Source organism: Peromyscus leucopus, chromosome 20 (assembly GCF_004664715.2).
Source record: "Peromyscus leucopus breed LL Stock chromosome 20, UCI_PerLeu_2.1, whole genome shotgun sequence".
NCBI lineage: Eukaryota > Metazoa > Chordata > Mammalia > Rodentia > Cricetidae > Peromyscus > Peromyscus leucopus.
The window spans coordinates 35236041-35254925 of NC_051080.1; the positions used below are offsets into that span (position 1 = coordinate 35236041).

An 18885-nucleotide genomic window follows, 5' to 3' on the forward strand; every position below is an offset into this window, starting at 1 on the left:
CCTTTCCCAGGCCGTCCAGCTGCTGAGTCACAAAGCTGGCCCGCTGGCTGGCGTCCTTGCCTGGGAGTCCGCACCCCTGCACCTCCACTCTTGCCTGTTACGCTTTCCAGCTAAATCGTGGAAAAGCATCAGCTGGGCCCGCAGCAGGGCGTGGAACCAGCTAGCAGTTAAGGCTTGACTCTTGAGACTCAGCTGCCATCTTGGAAAGTATCTAAAGAATGTTTGGTGTCTCCCAGTTACCTTCCGAGGGAGGTTGAGGTAAGCATGCAAAAAACCCCAAGCCAATAAACCACAAATGACAACGCACACTTACAGTTAGGCTGCCTCGAGTCTAGGTTTCATCTAGCCCTCTCAAACCCACCTTCCCTGAGCCAAGCAAGCCCTCTGGGGAGAGAGGGGCCACCTCTGACATCTTCATCTCCAGGTTTCCATCTTGGCACATAGTAGGTGCTCAGCAAACCCAGTGACATATGAGAGTCATTTGGAGAGAGGGCCTAAGGCCCTTTCCACAGTCAAGTGAAGATCCTCCTGGTACACTTTGCTTTCCCACCCAAAAAGGGCCAGACTGAAGCCCAGACACAGGAAGAAATGCAGCGGCAGCTATTGCCTGTTCGGGGGCCTTGGATCTTGTCACCTGGCTCTGGCTGTGACCCTCATTGGTGAGAGTGTGTCACTTCAGATGGGCTGTGGTTTGGATAGGAGGTGCCCCCACCCAGTTCATAGGTGAAGACTTAGTCCTCAGCTGATGGCACTATTGGGGGTGATTAGCATAGGAAGCCATTAGCGTTATCAATGGATTAACCCACTGATGATGAGTTCCAAGCTGAATGGGCTCTTCAGAGGTTAGGACCTACTTGGAGGAAGTGGGTCACTGTGGGGCATGCCTTGGAATAGTAGATCTTATGCCTGGTTTCTATAGTGTTCTCTCTCTCTCTCTCTCTCTCTCTCTCTCTCTCTCTCTCTCTCTCTCTCTCTCCTCCCTCCTTCTTCTTTACTGCCATGAGGTGAGCAGACCCTACATTCAGTCCCCAGTACTGCACCCCCCATGATCCTAAAAAGTCGGTAACAGTAACTCTTTCTTCTTTTAAGTTATTTTACTTGGGTTATTTTGTCACAGTAATGAAACATTGACACAGGGGGAGACATTTAGGTTTCTATTTGAGGGGGTTCTGTGTCCAAAGAGATAGGGACTCTGAAAGAGGGAAAATTGGAGGCCAGCCTTCTTCTTTATTGGGCCTCAAGGTACTGGCCCAGCCTCCACCTGACACCTCTAGAATTGGAAGCAAAATAGGACAATGTCCAGACCTGTGCTGGGCTCAGGTTGGCCTGCTTGGACCAGCTGTGTGGACTCTGTTCTCTTCACCTGCGGTATGGCCTTTAGACTGCCACTGCAGGGTTGCCATGGGATCCATGGGGGCAGGCGAGTGGGATGGCTTCTGGGTCATTGAGACAAAGCTTTAAGGCTGGCTCTGCTCTCCACAGTCTCTTCCAACACTGACTGGGAAGACCCCATAGCCTCTGAGCCTCATTTTCCCTACTGTAAGATAGGCATGGAGAAGTAGGACCCGTGTCTTAGATGTCCCAGAATGATGGCAGCCCATGTGTGGGGTACCACCTGAACCAGGAGAAGCCCTCAGTGAACGCTACCTGCTGCTCTGGTGGCTGTGGTCATCACCATTGTCGTAACAGAACAGCCGGATCATGGTCTTGAGAACACAATGGATGATGAACTTGTCCTTGCTGAATGCTTTTGGTGTCTGTGGTCAGGCACTTAGAACAGGACCCTGGCTGGAGGAGGAAGAGCTGATTCCCATCCTAACAAGGGATTTGCTCCGCTCACCTCCCCAGGGATGGGTGAGTTTCAGCTGTCAACTTGACGCAGTCTAGAAGCACCTGCTAAGAGAGTTAATGAAGAATTGCCTAAATCGGGTTAGCCTATGGGAATGTCTGTAGGAGACTGCCTTGATCATAGTGTGAATTCTAATTGGTTTTAATAAAAAATAAAAATAAAAATAAAAAAACAGAGCCAGATATTGGGGTAAATCCTGAAAGATCAGTAAAGGAGCCAGACACTAGAGAGACTTCTTACCTCTACCAAATCCTCAGACAAAAGGGGCAGAGCTCCTGTCTCCACCCTGCCTTATCACTTCCTCTCTCCACCCAGCCACTTCCTGTTTCCTCCTCCCAAGTGCTGGGATTAAAGGTGTGTGCCACCACTGCCTGGCCTCTAGTGGCTAGCTAGCTCCAGTACTCTGATCTCCAGGCAAGCTGGCTTTGTTAGAGCACAAAGTATCGCCACACTTGATTATAATAAGTGATGTGGGAAGACCCAGCCCTCTCTGGGTGGCACTCCCCCAGTTTGGGTTCCAGACTGTGTAAGAGTATTGAAAGTGAGCTGAGCATACGCGCATCTGTTCTTTCTCTGCCCTTGACTGTGGATGTGACTAGCCATGTCAAGTCCTGCCTCCTTGGCTTGCCTACAACAAAGGGCTGTGACCTGGAATTGTGAGCCCAATAAACCATTTTCCCCCTGAGATGGTTTTTGGCAGGATGTTGTATCACGGCAACAGAAAGTGAAACTAGACCATTCCCTGAGTCAGGTCCAGGGTTTGGTACTTCTGGTACCTGCTGTGATGTCCTGAAAGGGACAACCGTCCTCAGGAGCTCTCTGAGCAGCGAGGGGAGGAGACCAGCAGGGATCACATCCCTAAAACAGCTTCCCCGCCCCATTTCCCCCTGCCCATCCATTTTCCCATCCCAATAATCCTCTGGAACACCAATGCCAAGGTGACCATCCCCCAAAACCACCCCAAGGTCATTCCTCCTTTGCTGAGAGCCTGGTGTCTCCCCGGTTGCACACCCCACACTCCTCAGGGACAGGGCGAGGCCACTGGGGAAGGGGTGTCCCACAACTTCCCTCCCCCCATCTTGCAAAGAGACCTGTTCAGGCTACCAGCTGCCTCACCTCCAAGCTTCAGCTCTATATCATATTTATGGAAGTAGGTGGCATCAGGGAAGCCGGTACCTGAACTTGATCTTCTGGATAGTCACTCCTTAAGCAGACTCTGTTTCCTTCAGACCAGCCCAAGATTGGCGTCCAGAGTGCTCTGGCTCTTGTCCCTCCAGACTTAGCTCTGTTCTTGATCCCACCTGATCCCCCTCTCTCCATCCCTGCGAACCAGTGACCTTTGTGATCAGCCCCACAAACCCTACAAACCAGGGCTGCCTTCATATCCCCTCCACCCCCCTCAACCCTGCTGTCCAGGTTGACTCCAGCTGGGAAAGGGGTTGATTGATGTATCTGCCCTTGGGGTGTGGGTAGCTGAGAGGTGCAGGAAGCTGGGTGGAGAAGGTCTGGGCTTTAATGTGGGAGCCCTGGCCTGATCCTTGACAGCCCTGGGAAAGGCAGAGGACACAGATTCCAGTAGGCAATGCACCACTGTCTCTTTACTTCTGTGGCCCCATCTGTGCCACGGTTTTGTACCAATCTGGCAGGGCTGCTGGAAGCTTAGATGATATATATATATATATATATATATATATATATATATATATATATATATATATATGTTCACATAGCTTTCTGGCACACAGAAATAATGTTCAGCCAGCCCTAAATCCAACTGCATGTCCTCAAAGAATTTAGGAGGAGGTAGAGGTGACTCACTGTCATCCCTGTGGTCCTCACCACACATGGGACAAAAAGAAAATACTGCTGGTGTGCTTTAGCATACCAGAGAGCCTGGGTTCCACCCCCAGCAACACACATATGCACATGCGCGCGCATATGCACCTGCATCTATTAAAAAGTAGGTATAGGTAAATATAGGAATCTCTGGAGGCAGAAAGTTCTTCTCAGGTCAGGCATTCCTCAGCTGGGGCCCCCGCACAAAGAACAAATGGGGGCATTAGCAGATTGGGGATCACTGCTTTCCCACAGCCCTGACCTTCTGTAAACCAAGCAGTCTGGCCTGGCCAAAGCGAGGGACCAGGTGTCTGGCCGCCAGTAAAGGTAATGTGGGGCGGGACCTGCGGTCCGAGATGCACCAGGACAGGCGCCGCGCATCCCAGCCCTGGCTCCAGACTACAGCTCCCGGCATACCCCGCGCCTGGTACCCGCCCGCAGCCCGCGGAGGGGAGGATGCAGACACCGAGGCTGGCGATGAGGATGGAGGCCGGGGAGGCAGCGCCACCGGTGGGGGCGGGCGGCCGAGCCGGGGGCGGCTGGGGCAAGTGGGTGCGGCTGAACGTAGGGGGCACGGTGTTCCTGACCACCCGCCAGACGCTATGCCGGGAGCAGAAGTCCTTCCTCAGCCGCCTGTGCCAAGGCGAAGAGCTGCAGTCGGACCGGGTGAGCCCTCTGACGGCGGCGTCCGGGTTCCGAGCTCTGGGGCTGTCGGGCCTGCGCGTCCCTCGGCCTCCAGCCTGGGCGGTGTAGCTATTGTAGGATCCAGAGGCGGGAAGCCCGGGCAGGAGGAGGGGGAGGAAACGGAGCAGAGAGGGATCTCAGTGCCCATTGCCGTGACAACGGGACCCCACGGGCCGCGGCCATTTGGAGCCTTGGAGCGCTGCCCTGGATCCGGGACGCTCCCTTGCTGTTGGGCGGTACTGAGGGACCGACAAGCCCGGCCTGCCGTGCTGCCCTGGCTGACTCCAGCGTTAGGAGTTGATGCGGCTGCTTCTCCCCGCCCTTGGGGTGTGGGCAGCGGAGGGGTGCAGGGAACTGGGTGGAGGAGGCTTGGGTGTCTTGGAGCTGGGCTTAATGTGGAGAAGAGCCCTGGCCTAGCGGATGCCACCTGTGGGCTCATCCTGCCCTCCCGCCAACTCCCAGACTGACCTGGGAGGAGTGGGGAGTGGGATGGACCTCTCTGCTCTGACTTTGGCCTCTTCGTGTGCAAGGCCTCTGGAGTTGGCTTGTCAAAGTTCCCTGGCCCCCATTCTGTGGCCCTCTCACACTGTGTCCTTGGGTGAGTCCCCTGCTTCTTGGTGGGGTCGTACGGATGCCAGTCCTGCCTCCCTGCAGGCTGCAAGTGTCCAATCAGAGAGCAGCTCCTTTGGAAACTTGCAGACATCCGGTGGATAGTGGGGTTGGCTCAGGGGGACGGCCTCCAGGAGGGAAACTTTCCCAAGGGGGAGATTTCACTGAGTCCTGTGCTGAGCTAGGGGCCCCTCAGAAGTCCGGGCACACTTGATGCTCACACTTAATCCTCTGACTGTGGGGGAGAGAAGCGATGCTTCAGGAGGCCAGATGACTGGCTCAAGGTCACACAGTCTGGAAAAGGCAGAGGCAGGGCTGGAACCCAGTGCCTGGTGGTTCATCTCACCCCCCTTCCTCTCTCCCTGCAGTCCTTTCCCAGCCTGTGGTGAGTTGAGCTTATGTGTGGGGCTGGGCTTGGGGAAGCCTGCACACCTCTCACTTCCTGTGGTCATTTCTACAGGATGAGACCGGGGCCTACCTCATTGACCGGGACCCCACCTACTTCGGGCCCATATTGAACTTCCTCAGGCATGGCAAACTGGTGCTGGACAAGGATATGGCTGAGGAGGGTGAGTTGGTTCATTGGGTTGGTCTGGGGCTCTCTGGAGCCAACCAGAGCCTTCGGGGGAGGCTAAAACCATTCTTCCATCCAGGGTGGCATCTACTTTCCCCCATTATTTTCTGCCTGTCCTGGAGTGGGGTCCCATTCTCCAGGTCTCTGCCAAGCTGACAGACCCAAGCTGTCACTGAGTGCTGATGTGGAAACAGGAAGAGGATCAAGGGAGCCAGGAAAGCCCTGAGGCTTCTGCCGCCTTTGGGAATGACCTTTCTCTCCCAAGCCTTCAGGAAGACCTGGTGTGGCCTGTGATGCTCCAGGCTGGCTGGGAGAAGAGCTGGGGCCGCCTTTGCCTTATTCTGTGTCTCCCAAGCAGGGGCTTGCCATCAGCCAGTGGACGGAGTTCCCAAAGCTGGCTGCTTCTGCAGCCCAGTGGCTTGTCAGGGGAGCTGGGGTGCTGTTCCTGGTAGGGCTTCTGCCCTTCCCAGGCCTGTGGAGGCTCACATCCGGGCCCAGCTGACATGGAAACAGTGTGGAGAATAGGCCAGGGACAGGGGCTACAGTCATCTTCAAACCAACTCTCCTCTGTTCACTTGAGTGTAGCTCTGGGTCGGGCCAGGCCAGCTTGGACATGTCAGTCTTCTCTGGGTCTCCACTAGTGCCTACAAAATGGGCATCGTGACCCACATTCGGAAGAGTGTATGTTGGGACTGCAGATGAGTTCTGTGAATCCGTGGGTGTTTCACACAGTCCTTACTCTAGGCAGTGATCATCTCTGGCTGACCCCAATGGGGTACAGTGATCTGAAGATCCCCCAAAGGACAGGGAGATGATCACACTCAGAGCTCACTGTAGGTAGCTCACTCTACCCAGCCTACAGCTAGCTGCCTAGCAGTCCAAGGGGAACAGATCACGTGGGTGGGGGCCTGGGCTCAGGAGTGGGTCCCTCTGGGAGGCTCACACTCCAGCTGCATCACAGCCAACACCTGTTTACAGGTTCCAGCTCTTCAAAGCTCTGGTGTTCTCACATCTTCAGGCAGGGCGGGGAAATATCTGGAGAGATGGATTTCAGGAGGAAGCTTACTTACTGTGTGGCCGTGGAAATGGTAGCTAACCTCTCTGGGTCTATGAAGGGTAGTGACAGTCACCACCACACTGAGCAGTGGGAAGCACGAAGCTGCCTAGCCTGGGGTACACGGCTCAGGGTTGGGTGACTGGCACTTTTTCTCTCAGCCTCCTAGGAGGGCCTGGGAGATTCCTGTCACTCAGGCCATGGGTCCTTGCTGACTCTCCCTTCCGGCACGTATTAGTTGAGCACCAATAGAGGTCACAGTGACCCCTGACCCAGTTCCAGCTGCTGTAAGGAAGTACCAGAGGCCAGGGACTACAACAACAGCCACTGATCCCTTCTACTCTGCAGGCTGGGATTCAGGGTCAGTGTGTTAGCCTGGAGGCTTCTGGCCTGACCCTTCTCCTGGCTGCCAACCTCTCACCTGTGTGCTGCCCGCAGGCAGGGGGATTCATTGGCTGTCAGGCTCTTCTTTCAGAGCTCTCACTTCCTTGGGTTTCCATCTCACGACTCTTCCCCATCTGCTGGCCAGAGTCCCTCTATCACGTGGCGGTTAGGTTTCAAAGGTTCCAAAGGTTCCATGGTTTTTTTTTTTTTGTTTTGTTTTGTTTTGTTTTGTTTTTTTGGTTTTTCAAGACAGGGTTTCTCTGTGTAGCTTTGCGCCTTTCCTGGATCTCGCTTTGTAGACCAGGCTGGCCTCGAACTCACAGAGATCCACCTGGCTCTGCCTCCCGAGTGCTGGGATTAAAGGCGTGCGCCACCACTGCCCGGCAACCAAAGGTTCCGTTTTGAGAGGATGTAACAGTCTGTGGTGGTCCCTGTCCCCAGAGAGGCCAGCAACCCCCTGCCCTGCAGGGGCTTCCTGCAGTCCAGACTCCTCGGAGTTCTTTGCACTTTACGGATTGGAGGAAGGATGGCTGACTTGACCTCTCAGATCCGTCTATAACACACAGACGGTGATATCTGCTTCCCTTGTGCCCTGGGACCATCGATGGACCCCTAAGAGCTTTACCAACAGTTATGAGTGGTAGCTGGGGGTGCCCAAAAGCTTATTGACTTCTAGTGAGGGGTCCAGGGCTCTGAAGATGGAGCTTGCCTTGGCTCTGCGGCTTACAGGCCATGTGACCTTGGACAAGCCGTTTCTCTCTCAGCCTCAGTATCCCTGGGTTGTTCAGTGGACAGAATGAAAGTACTCACTTCTAGTTAAGAATGTGATGTTCCCAGCGCAGGCCTGGTTCTTAGCGTGTGTTTGATGAATGAGGGCACACAGTGGGTGGCCTAAGCCCTCTCTGTAGTATTCTAGGGCACAGTCCCAGGAGCCTTCTCTCTTGATGCCCAAAACAGCCCCAGGTTCACCAGGTAGTCCTGAGTCACATGCTCATCATGGCACAGGAAGACAGGGCTGGCTGAAGAGTGCCATCTCAGCCTCTCATGGGGGGACCAAGGGGAAAACAAAAATGTTACCTTTTGTTTGGATTGGACCAGGTCTCATATAGCCTAGGCTGGCTCAAACTTGTTATGTGGCCAAGGATGTCCTTGAACTTCTGATCCTCCTGTCTCTGCCTCCCAAGTGCCAGGATTACAAGTGTTTATCACCACTCATGGTTTCTGTAGTGCTGGGGATCAAACCCAGGGCTTTGGCCATACTAGTCTGTCACTCTACCAACTGAGCGGATCCCTAGACCTGAAATGCTCCCTCTTTCTTGGCCCCTGAACTCATAGACCCAGTCTAGGAATGTGACCAGAGCAGGAAGTGGGGTCTGGGGGAGAGTGGGGCATGTAGACAGTAGAGGTGACCAGGCTGCTCTGTGTCCCAGGGGTCCTGGAGGAAGCTGAGTTCTACAACATTGGCCCCCTGATCCGAATCATCAAAGACAGGATGGAGGAGAAAGACTACACAGTGACCCAGGTTTGGAGAGAGGAAGCAGGACCAGTGGAGGGAAGGGGTGGGGGAAGGGGAGGGGAGAGGGGGGAGGCCTCCTAGGCTGCTCAGCACAGTCCCAGCCTGGGTATATACTGCTAGGGTTCTGCCCCGGACTGAGCTCCGGCTGTGTGTGTGACCAAGGATTATCGTGCCCTTCTTTGTTTTCCTCTGTGGAAAGCAGAGATGCTCAAAGTTGCCTAGCTACCCTTGCTCAGCGAGGATGCCAACAGCAGTACAATCACCCACCCGCCCCCACCCAGCGCCATGCAGGATGAGTAAATGTCTACTTCATGGAGTCGGGCAGTCCCCTAGTAGGTACACATGAGCTGTTGGGGCTGGCATTTCAGAGCTCGAACCCCAGGCTTCTAAGGGACAGAGTGAGACATCACCTCCCAGCCACAGGAGCTAAAGAGGTGAGGCCCTGACTCACCTGGGGACCCTGGGCAAGTAACTGAACCTCTCTGAGAGCCTCAGTATAAAAATTCCGTAATGCATGAGGGTCTCGGAAGGAAGCATCCGGCACGTAGTAGGTATGCAGAGCATGGCTCCGTCCTCCCTGGTGTCACTTTCTTGCCCCCCATCTAGGGTTATACGATGGGGGAAGAAGCAGCTGGGTGTCTGGTGCCCTTAGAGGTGTTCTCCATGTGACCGTTCTACCCACAGGTGCCACCCAAGCATGTGTACCGTGTGCTGCAGTGCCAGGAGGAAGAGCTCACACAGATGGTCTCCACCATGTCTGATGGCTGGCGCTTCGAGCAGGTGGGCTGGGTACAAGGGACACCCTAACTTGTCCTTGCTGCAGTCTCAGCCTCCAGTCCCTCCCCCGAGCCCAAACTCACAGCCTTCTCGAATGGAACTAAGCAAGACTAGAAAAGGGCCTGCCGGGCACAGGTGGACTGAGAAGTGGGCGGGGAACACCTGCCCCTGGGCATCCTAGTCACTGGGGGTCTGCACAGCAGCCGGTCCCTGGTCCTCAGGGACCACTCAGGTATAGGAGACCAGAAGCACAGAGCTGAGTGGAATCCTTGTCCCACCCTGGGCCTGACCTCCAGGGTCTCATGACAGACATGCCCGGTGATAAGCATCCCCCTTTCCTGGGAGCCCCAGGTGATGGCTTCCCAAGGTACAAGTGTGACCAGCTGTGCCTCCGGGCCATATGCGGTTCACCACGGGAGACTCCTGTGATCAGCCGCAGGGCTACGCTCTGCCTCTTGGGTTTCTAGAGGCGTAGAGCCCCCCTCCCCCAAAAAAAATGAACCCAAGGTCCCATCTGCCCTGAGAACAAGAGAAGAGCTGAGTTAGTTCCCTGTGCACCTAGCCCCCCAGCCTGTTCCCACAGGAAGCTGGAGGAGAAGGCTGGGGTTCCAGGACAGTCCTTGTGAGGAAGACCAAGCAGCGAGTTAGGACGGGAGGGCACCCTCTCTTCCAGCCCTGCCCTCAGTCACTCTCCTACTGGAACAAGCCAGCTCCTCTCCCAGCTTCTGCATTCTGGGATGTGAGGTCATGGCACATTCCTTCACAAGGCCTTTGTGAAACTGAGAAGAGCCATCAGGAAAGGTTCTAGTTTGGGGTAGGACCCCACACATCAGCACTAGTGTCATACCCACTATTAAGGAGAGCCACATCTACACTGGAGGTAGAGGCAGGAAGTCGGGGTCCCCCTCAACTGCACAGTGAGTTTGAGGCCCTGTCTCAGAGCACCTAGAAATGGTGTGAGCAAATCTGTAGGACCCCGGGGAGGATGTGGAGGGCTCCCGGGCTTGGTCCCTGGCCTCCACATATGCGGGTCCTCCAGTAGCCTACTGTCTCTCTTGCCCTCTACTGGCAGAGAGGGTGATGAGTCCTACCCTTCCCCCAGCTGGTGAACATCGGCTCCTCTTACAACTATGGCAGCGAGGACCAGGCCGAGTTCCTGTGTGTGGTGTCTAAGGAACTCCACAGCTCCCCACACGGCCTAAGCTCAGAGTCTAGCCGTAAGACCAAGGTGAGTCCCTGCCCAGTGTGAAGACAGCACCTCTCTCCCCCCATTCTGTTGCTCCGTCCTCTCTCCTGCTGCACCCACATAACGCTCATGGTCATGGTCACAGCCAACGCCATCCATCCCATGCCACCACAGTCCAGTCAGCTCACACCTTTGGCCCAGGCTGGGGAGCAGTTAGGCAGGACCATGGCAAGGGCACAGACAGGGTGGGCTTGATGCCCCTTTATTCATGAGGCCACATGGACAGGTGTTGAAGCATGAGGCAGAGCACGCTGAACTGGTGGCCCAGGTGTGGCATTGCCACCCTGTCTGACCTTGGGCCAAGTCTCTCTTCTAACATCTTTGCTGTCTTCTCTCGGAAAGGAGAGGTGAGCGCTCTGGAGATTCCAGGCTGGAACTCCTGGGTTCTCATCTGCTGGTTTATTTCCCCGGGACTAGGGACTGCCTAACGCCAGCCTAGGTCAGGATGGGGAAATCCCATAGTCCTACCCTTCCCCGGGGCCTTTTGGAGAGCCTCCCAGAATGATGTCAGGAGCCCCATGGGCTCTGGCATAGGCAGCAGGCTCCCAAGGGCTCAGTTGGCAGCCACCCTGTGGGGAAGAACTGAGTAAGGTCCAGTACCCTTGGGCCTGCCGTGGAGCCCACACAATAGGCCCGATGCAGCTTGGGAAGGTGGAAGCTGTGCCCATGCGCAGGAGTCTTGGGAACTCTGGCTTCCTGTGTGTCCCCACTCAGCCCTGCTGTGATCCCCTTGCCACTGCCCGGCCATGTCAGTGGCTGGCTGCTCCCTGCAAGAGTTCAGGGTGCCCTGCTGCTCTGCCTCCCTGGGTCACCAACCTGGCCCAGGCCGCCAGACACTGTTGCTGGCATCTAGATCTGGCTGGTGACTGCCCTGGGACAACCCTGGCTTCCTGCTCTGGATCCATCTTGCCAAAGTAAGGCCTTCCCAGGAGCCCACTGGCTCCTCTCCCAGCCCTCCCCGCACATAGCCGGGCTCTGTAACAGCAGCCTGGCTGGTCTCGGAGCATCATCCCTCTTGGGCTAGAGAAGACGCACCAGGTGCTTTGGCTGCAGCCCTGCCTCTCTCAGAGGCCCCATCCCTCCCGCCTGCCCCTCTGTCCCGAGGTCGGGGGTCCCTGCGGACAGCAGCCCGCAGCCCCGCCCCCTCGTCAGTGTCTCCACTCTCTCTTCCCTGGTCGGCGGCGGGTGCGCAGAGCACGGACGAGCAGCTGGAGGAGCGGCGGCGGCAGGAGGTGGAGGAGGTGGAGGTGGCCCAGGTGCAGGTGGAGGCGGATGCCCAGGAGAAAGGTGCAGCCCGCCCCCAAGAGGACGATTGCTAATGCCAGCCCGGGCCTCCCGCCCTCTCCCTGCTGGAGCAGCTGCCGCCGGGAACTGTGGGGGCGGGCCACCAGGGTTAGCTCAGCGCCTGGCGCCTCGCCCATAACCATCCCTCTCTCGCTTTCTCTTGCAGCCCTGTCATCTCAGGATCCCGCTAACCTTTTCTCCCTCCCACCACCGCCTCCTCCTCCTCCGCTTCCTGCTGGAGGTCCTGCCTCATCTTCATCTACCTCCTCTTCCTCCTGGATCTCATCTGCACCCTGCCTCTTCCCTCTCTGCCCCTGCCCAGGTTTCCTCTCCGCCTGCTCCCGTCTCCACCCTGGGGCTGCCCTAGTCCCGGTCTCCCGTGCCCTCTCCCCGGGCCCCCTGGCCCTGCATCCCCAAGCATCCTCCTGCCTGCCGCCTCCTGCGCCCCTTCCGGCCCCTTCTGCCTCCTGGCCTGGGGAGGAGGGGCGTGGCCGCATCTGCTCTATGTCCTCCAACCCAGCAGGACACCTCTGAGGCTGGCCTTGGCCACGGGCCCCACTCTTCCCGCTTGCCTCCTCACGTTTCCTCCTTGCAGGTCCCTGTCCGCACCCTCCCAGACCCAAGCCTGAGCTTGCTGTGAGAGCTCCTCGGCCCCGCGCCCGCCCCCAGAGCTGCCGCCCCTGGTTTGTAGACTGGCAGAGCTGGAGGGAGGGGCGGAAGCAAGGAGGGTGCTCATAATCTTGTCTTTGGACTTGAGCCGAGCTTTTGGCTGATGCTCACCACCCACCTAACTCTCTCAACTTATCTGGGCCTTGGGGCGAGGCCCCCCGAGAACTGACAAAGCCCAGAGGTGGGGAGACTCTTGTACCTGCCTGCCTGTAGTCAGTCGGCACTGGAGCCAGGCGTGGGGGAGGGGAGGACTAAGCCTCGCGCCTCTGCCCCACCACGCATGTCTAGAAGCTCGTGCAGCACTGCATGTGGGTACTGTGTCCCCCCTAGTTCTGTGGAGTGGGTGGCCAGGCCACATGCGATTGTCCCTTGGCTGATGAGTGGGCAAGAGCCTGCCAAGGACTGGAGCGTGGCAGGAAAAGACCTGATCTCTGACTGGGTGACAGTCGCCCCCAGGCAGCCCGATCTCCCTGGGTGACCTTGGGCAGGTCACTGCCTCTCTCTGGGCCACAGTTGGATTCTAAGATGGGGCGAGCAGCTGCTTCCGGTGGCCCCTTTTTTGCCCGGGAAAGCAGTGATCGGGCCCCTCCTATCCCGCCCCCTCCCCCACCGGGCTGCGGCCACCACCAGCCCAAGACTGGCAGTTTCTCCCCTCCTCGGTCCTGACTCCACCTCCTTTGGGCCTCAGCCCCACCCCTCCTCCAGAGCCAGCCTGGGACTCACTTGCCTTTCTCTCTCCCTCTCTCCCTCTCTCCCTCCCTCCCCCACTCTCCCCAACTCTCCTGTCCCGGCATCCCCCCCTGTCCTCACCCTCCACCCTGGTTTTCTGACCCCCTCTCCTCTTCCTCTGTCCCTCCCCCCTCTCTTATTTTCTAGCTATTACAAGCCAGAGGCACCCGGATGTGAGCCCCCAGATCACCTCCAGGGACTTGGGGTTCCGATCTGAAATCCTTTATTTTTGTACCACGGGGTGGGCCCCCGGCCCGAGGAGGAAGACTTGCCCTGTCCCTTATCACTGCTGCCTGCCTCTGCCGGGCTGGGACTCAACCCTGCCTCCAGGCCCAGGCCTGGGGCCCTCGGGGACCTTGGAAGGCCTGAGGTGGGTCCTGGGCTCTCCAGGCAGAGTCACCGGCCCATGGCCAAAGTGTGGCACTGCCCACTCCCGTCTCCCAGGTCCTTTCGTCCCCTCGCCTGGGTCCCTTTGCTGCATGGCGGATACACTCCCTCCGGTCCCTGTCATAGCACCTCCTTGAGCCTCTGTCTCCATGGCAACCCCTCTTCCCACCTACCTCACAGGGGTGTTGTGAGGACCAGGGAGGAAGGGGGTTCCTGGAAGCCCCAAGTGTCTGGGTCTGCAGCCCGTTACCTTCTAGGGGGAGGGACTCTAGCCTGGCCCCCAAGTGGGACATGATGGCTTGAGAGACGGGTAGGGGACCATGCGAGGACTTAGCCAAGCAGGAAGGGAGGTACAGACTTGGCATCACCTTGGCTGCCCCTCCCCTGTGCCACTATGTGTTCGGCGGCAGAGTGCCCCCCCCCCGGCGAGTCGCGAGGCTGCCCCGGGGGACTTGTGATGATGGGGAAGGGGTCGGGTGTGATAGGGGCTGAGCTGCCCCTCCTGTGTCTCCACCACCTGGGATGGGCACACCTCTGTCCGTGGTGTCCCACCCGCCATGAAATAAACCTGAATGAACAGGCCCGCCTGGCTGCCTCCCTCTTTCTCTGGGCCACTTTTGGGGACAGGGCTTAAACTCGGGTGAGGCGGACCCACTTTTCCTGAAGCCCCCTGCCACTGTCCCTGTCCTGGGTGTGTGACTAAGTCCTGTACCCAGGAGTCAGAGTTGAGGCTACCTTCTCCGCCAGCAGCCCTGCTGTAGCCTAAGCCCCGGGCTACCCCTCCACTTCCTGCTGGGACCCCTGGCCACTCCCCCTCTTGCCCCCCCCCACATTCTTCCCATCTTTGTGAAGCTGGGTTGCCAGCTTCAGAGTGTCCCTATACCTGAGTGTCTGTGATGCACTAAGGTCAGGAGCCAGGGCACCCTCATGCCCGCTCCCAGCGTGGAAAACATCACCACAGCCCTGAGGACGTGCCCTCGCTAAAGGTGAGCTCGCTTTTCCAGCCAGCTTTTCAGGAGCCAGCTGGAGGCTTGTTAGAAGATGTGGTCTCCTTCCCCACCTGTTTTAAGGTTAATAGAGACTAGGGACCCCCTACTTTAGCAGAACCCCCTAGGGCTAGGAATTCGGTGGGGGGGGGACATCTGCCATGTGACCCTTTCGTGCCTTATCCACAGGTGCCTCGCTAACTGCCTGGCCCCATCCCATCCCTACCCAGTGTCTCCTAAGGCTTCATGGTCAGCCTTGGCCCCTTCACTGCTACTAGTCAGTTCCGGAGCTCTGTGCACGCAACACTTATCACTGCTGCCTCCAGGCGGCGCCCCTGGGTCCTGACTCTTCCAGCTCATCCCCATCCCCCACCGCTTGTTCCGACCATCTCTGTCTTCCCCTCCCTGGACTTCATCTCCCTTCACCTGCCTCCAGCTCCCCCAACATGATGTGGGTGCTGGTCGTAAAGCGCGAAGCGACTCTGCTTTCCAGCCTGCCGTGGCTCCCATAGCCCCCGGGGGACAAATCCTCTGCTCATTCTTGGGTCTCACCTCCCTGCTTCCCCTTGAAGTGCTTCTCTCTTTTTTTTTTTACCCCCCCCCCTTGCTGTACCCAGCTTGCTGGTTCCTTGCGTTCCCCGATACCTGTGGCAATGTGCCCTTTGCCCTTTCCTTTCCTCCAGAAAGCCCTCACCTGCCTCTGAGACCCAGCTCCCGTGGCTCTCCACAGTGGCCTCTGCGGCCGATCTGTTGTTCAGTGACAGGTGACGAGGTGTGGGGCCACTCAGACCGCGGCATCAGGGCTTGGTCAAGTACTTTATTTTCAGAACAGACAGCGGGGCCTCCAGGGAATGGCAGGGAGGGCCCTGGAGCAGGCAGAGCTGCCCTGTGGTTTGGCTTGCAGTGTGGCCCACTTGGCAGTCTCCGAGGCTCTGAGGGTTCCCCTGGGTAGAGGCACCTTCTTCCCACCCATCCAAGGTACCCGGGGCCGGGCGGGGGCGGGGGTGCAGAGAGGGGGCTCCGAGGCTGGAATCTGCTCTCTGAGCCGGTTCCCTCCAAGTGGCTTCTGCATGGGGAAGGAATCTCACTTCCCTACCGAGACTGGGAGCCACATAATTGCCGCCAGACCCCCACCCCCCAAAACGATGGTAGAGGGAGGAGAGAGAGGAAAGAACTGGGGTGAGAAGGGCTAGGTAAAGCCGACCTGGGGCTGGCTCCTGAACCTCAGGAGACAGTCTGGGCCCGACCACCAGCTGACATCCCTTCTCGGTGGGTGCTGTTGCTGGAGTAGGCCTGTGGGGAACAGGCCTCAGCAGGGTCACTCTCCCCAGAATACTTGTGCCCCGGCTGGGTGGGTGCCCTGAACTTGGGCCGGAGCCGTTCCAGCTCTGTAGAGCAGCCGCTCAGGTCAGCACCTGCTGGATCCAGTGGATCACACGCGTAACGCGAGTGTAGACGCCGAAGAAGTTGGGTCGGCCGCAGCCCAGGCCCCAGCTAACCAACCCTGCCAGGAACCAGCGGCCGCTGGGCTCCCTGCACACCAGGGGGCCTCCAGAGTCACCCTAAAAGAGGAGTGGGGAGACATGACGGCCTCAGGGTGAGGGCCTCCCTTCAGTGCTCCCCTAGATGACCCCCCCCCAGGACCAAGGCCTCAGGATGGCAAGGAGCGGAGCCAAAGACCTCCCACCCCAACCAAGGTCTGCTATGTGCGTCTGCAGCCACCAGCAGCCCCTCCGCCTCTGAAGGCCTCAGGGCTCCTCGTCTTGTAAAGTGGGGGCAGGTCATCTTCCCTTACACAGCCCACACCCCACAGGTAGTAGTTACCTGGCAGGCGTCCTTCTTGCCCTTGCGGTAGCCAGCACAGAGCATGCGCGGGGTCACCTGGTAGCGGTAGGCCTCATTGCACAGGTCTTGAGGGACCAGCTGCACGTCCACCTTCTGCAGGGTGCTGCTGCTGGGACCTGCAGGGAGGGCGGCAGCAAAGGGAAGGGGCTAGGAGTCTGCTCCCCCTGGGGTCGTCCTCACCTCCCAGGAGTCTTTTCCCGCTCCGCCCTGTTACTGCTGATTCCTGGCCATGGCTCGTGATAACAGAGGCCTCATCATCTCTACCCCTGGAAAAGCCTGTTAGTGCATATCCCCTACCCGCTTCCTCTGAAGGGCTTCTAGGTTCAGGCGGACCCCCTCCGCTCTATGGTAGCCCCAGGGGGGTGCTATCAAATACACGTGATGCCCCTCACTGTACTCCTAATTCCTTAGTGGCCCTCGCTGTCCAGCCCAGATCTTGTCCGGAGAACTATGGGATGGATAGTAATCCACCAATCTGGGGCTGGACCAGACATTGGGGTTTTGAAGCCCCTTTGGTTCTAAGATGTAGGCGGGGAGGACTCCTCACCCATGAGTCCTGGGGTGGCCTTCAGAGCCCACCAGTTCTAAGGCCCTCCCCTTGGCACGCCTGCCCTGACTCCCCTCTGGCTGGTAGCTGCTGCTGTTCTCAGGCCTTTCTACCTGACACCTGTGCCTTCCCCACAAACCCCTGTTCCCAGGAATAACTCATAGTCACTCAGTGGAGACCTGTCCTCTGGTGCCTTCCTGGCCAGGCCGGGCAGGTGCTTTCCCAGGCCGTTTCCTGTTCCTGTCTGGTAGCCCATACCGTAAGAGCGTGCTCATCTTCATCCCGCTTATCTGCCTCTATGCTTGACACATAGTAGGTGCTCACATGTGTGTTGCCGAGCGAGCGGCCAAGCGAGGAACCCTTGCTTTGTCTCTGACATCTCCACCAAGTCACCTTCCTGAGCCTCAGTGTTCCCATCTTTAAGCTATCCCTGCAGAGGTCGGGGTGTGGCTGGGTGGTGGAGCAGTTGTCTTGGCACATGTGAGGCCCTTGTTCAGTTCCCAGCACCACACCACACGGGCCCCTACTTCCAGGTGGTAAATCCCCATGTGCCAAGGTGGCAGTCAAGTCTGCAGCTATAAGCCAGCCAAGCCGAAGTTTGCAGAACCGAGGGGCCGCCTCTAGAGATGGCAGCTCCTGTCAGTTAAGGCCAGGAGGGGAGAATACCCTTTCTAGCAGCAGAAGCAGATAACTCTGGGCCCTAGAGAGAGGGCAGTCCTAGATCCGAGTCCCTACCAAGATCTCTTGGCTGGGTGGCTTTCAGTAACTAAGGGACTCGGCCTCAGCTTTCTCATCAACAAAATGGGGCCACAGTGCCCTGCCCTAAGGCTGAGTGGCTTATATGACATTTTCCCCTCAATCTAGTCTGCAGTAATGAAGAGCCTTGCACCCTTCCCCCACCCTTCCCCCAAGGTTCATACAGCCAAGCTGGGACATTCCTGCCTATCCCCTCTGCCCCCTGCATAAGTTCTTCAGTGCCTTCCAACGCATAGGAGGGCAGGAGCAGGAGCCACGGGCCCTCTTACAGATTTTATCTTATGAAGTTCAGTTCCATTGATCCCGAAGTTGGAGGGCCCTCCCCCAAGCCTGCACCTGGTACCCCAGATCCCGCTGCCTGCCCCTGCTTACCACCCTCTCGCAGGGCTCCCCAGCCTGTGATCCAGCACTGCTGGCCCGACTCGAAAAAATGAGAGCGCGCAGGCAGGCAGACGGGGCGCACGGTGGCCGAGTATACCACAGGGTGGTCCAGCTGCAGCAGGGCTACGTCATAGTCGTGGCTGTCCTCCTCGTGATACGGGTGCAGGAACAGGCGGTTCACCTTGAAGGACACCTCGCCTGGCCAGCGAGAGTTCTGCCGCATCTTGCCCAGGAACACGGTCCACAGCCTCGGGGAGGCCATGCTGGGTTGGGTGGGAGGCAGGGGAAGGCATCATAGCCCAGCTGCTTCGTCTCCTATCCAGGGACCCTGTCTCCCTCTACACGGTCTCTCGTTTCTTCTCTCAAACCCCTGGCTGGTGTACAGTGCTGACTGAGCTCCACCCCCAGCCTCATCCCTCCTTCTCTAGGCCTCAGCCCTGCCATCTGTGAAATGGGAGCATTCTCTGCTCCTGTGTTCTTAGGAGACTATGAGACGCATAAGAGGAGCCCGGTGCCAGGCCTGGGGCAGCATTTCTCTGTTTGTAACCCACTTTGCAGACTCTGGGATGGGGGGGGGTGTTGGGGTAACACGACTTGGTGAAGAAATTGGCAGAGAGGTAAGAAGAGCAGGTGGGCAGGGCAGAGTGTGCCTGGGGAAGACAAACAGGTCCCCAGAAGCCAACAGAAGACACAGGACAGTTGGCTTCTGCGGGGGGGGGGGGGGGTGAGGGGTTTGGGGCTCAGATCTGGTTGGGACTGGAAGGGGTTTGGC

General features: G+C 57.9%; 2 protein-coding genes across 9 annotated transcripts in view; one reads left to right on the forward strand and one right to left on the reverse strand.

Moving 5' to 3' along the window:
- Nucleotides 1–3893: 3893 nt before the first annotated feature.
- Nucleotides 3894–14181, forward strand: Kctd17 (potassium channel tetramerization domain containing 17). Of its 7 annotated transcripts, XM_028871074.2 has the most exons (9): nucleotides 3894–4351; nucleotides 5439–5547; nucleotides 8421–8512; nucleotides 9191–9286; nucleotides 10386–10511; nucleotides 11723–11816; nucleotides 11980–12054; nucleotides 12409–12496; nucleotides 13359–14181. In XM_028871074.2, the coding sequence occupies exons 1-9, from the start codon at nucleotides 4016–4018 to the stop codon at nucleotides 13426–13428; spliced, it is 1086 nt and encodes a 361-aa protein (XP_028726907.1). In that variant the 5' UTR covers nucleotides 3894–4015; the 3' UTR covers nucleotides 13429–14181. The 7 variants fall into 7 exon arrangements, with proteins under 7 accessions (XP_028726907.1, XP_028726906.1, XP_037053544.1 ...); XM_037197649.1 differs by lacking the exon at nucleotides 11980–12054 and having other exon boundaries at nucleotides 3897–4351; XM_028871076.2 differs by lacking the exon at nucleotides 11723–11816 and having other exon boundaries at nucleotides 3899–4351.
- A 1200-nt stretch (nucleotides 14182–15381) lies between these two features.
- Tmprss6 (transmembrane serine protease 6) overlaps nucleotides 15382–18885 on the reverse strand; it is a 31225-nt gene continuing 27721 nt past the window's right edge. For both annotated transcript variants that reach the window (XM_028871081.2, XM_028871079.2), the window contains exons 16-18: nucleotides 18105–18376; nucleotides 16409–16545; nucleotides 15382–16146 (exon numbers count right to left, since the gene is read on the reverse strand). In XM_028871081.2, the coding sequence (XP_028726914.1) occupies nucleotides 15988–16146; nucleotides 16409–16545; nucleotides 18105–18376 (568 nt within the window). In that variant the 3' untranslated portion in view covers nucleotides 15382–15987. The remainder of the gene's footprint in view (nucleotides 16147–16408; nucleotides 16546–18104; nucleotides 18377–18885) is intronic.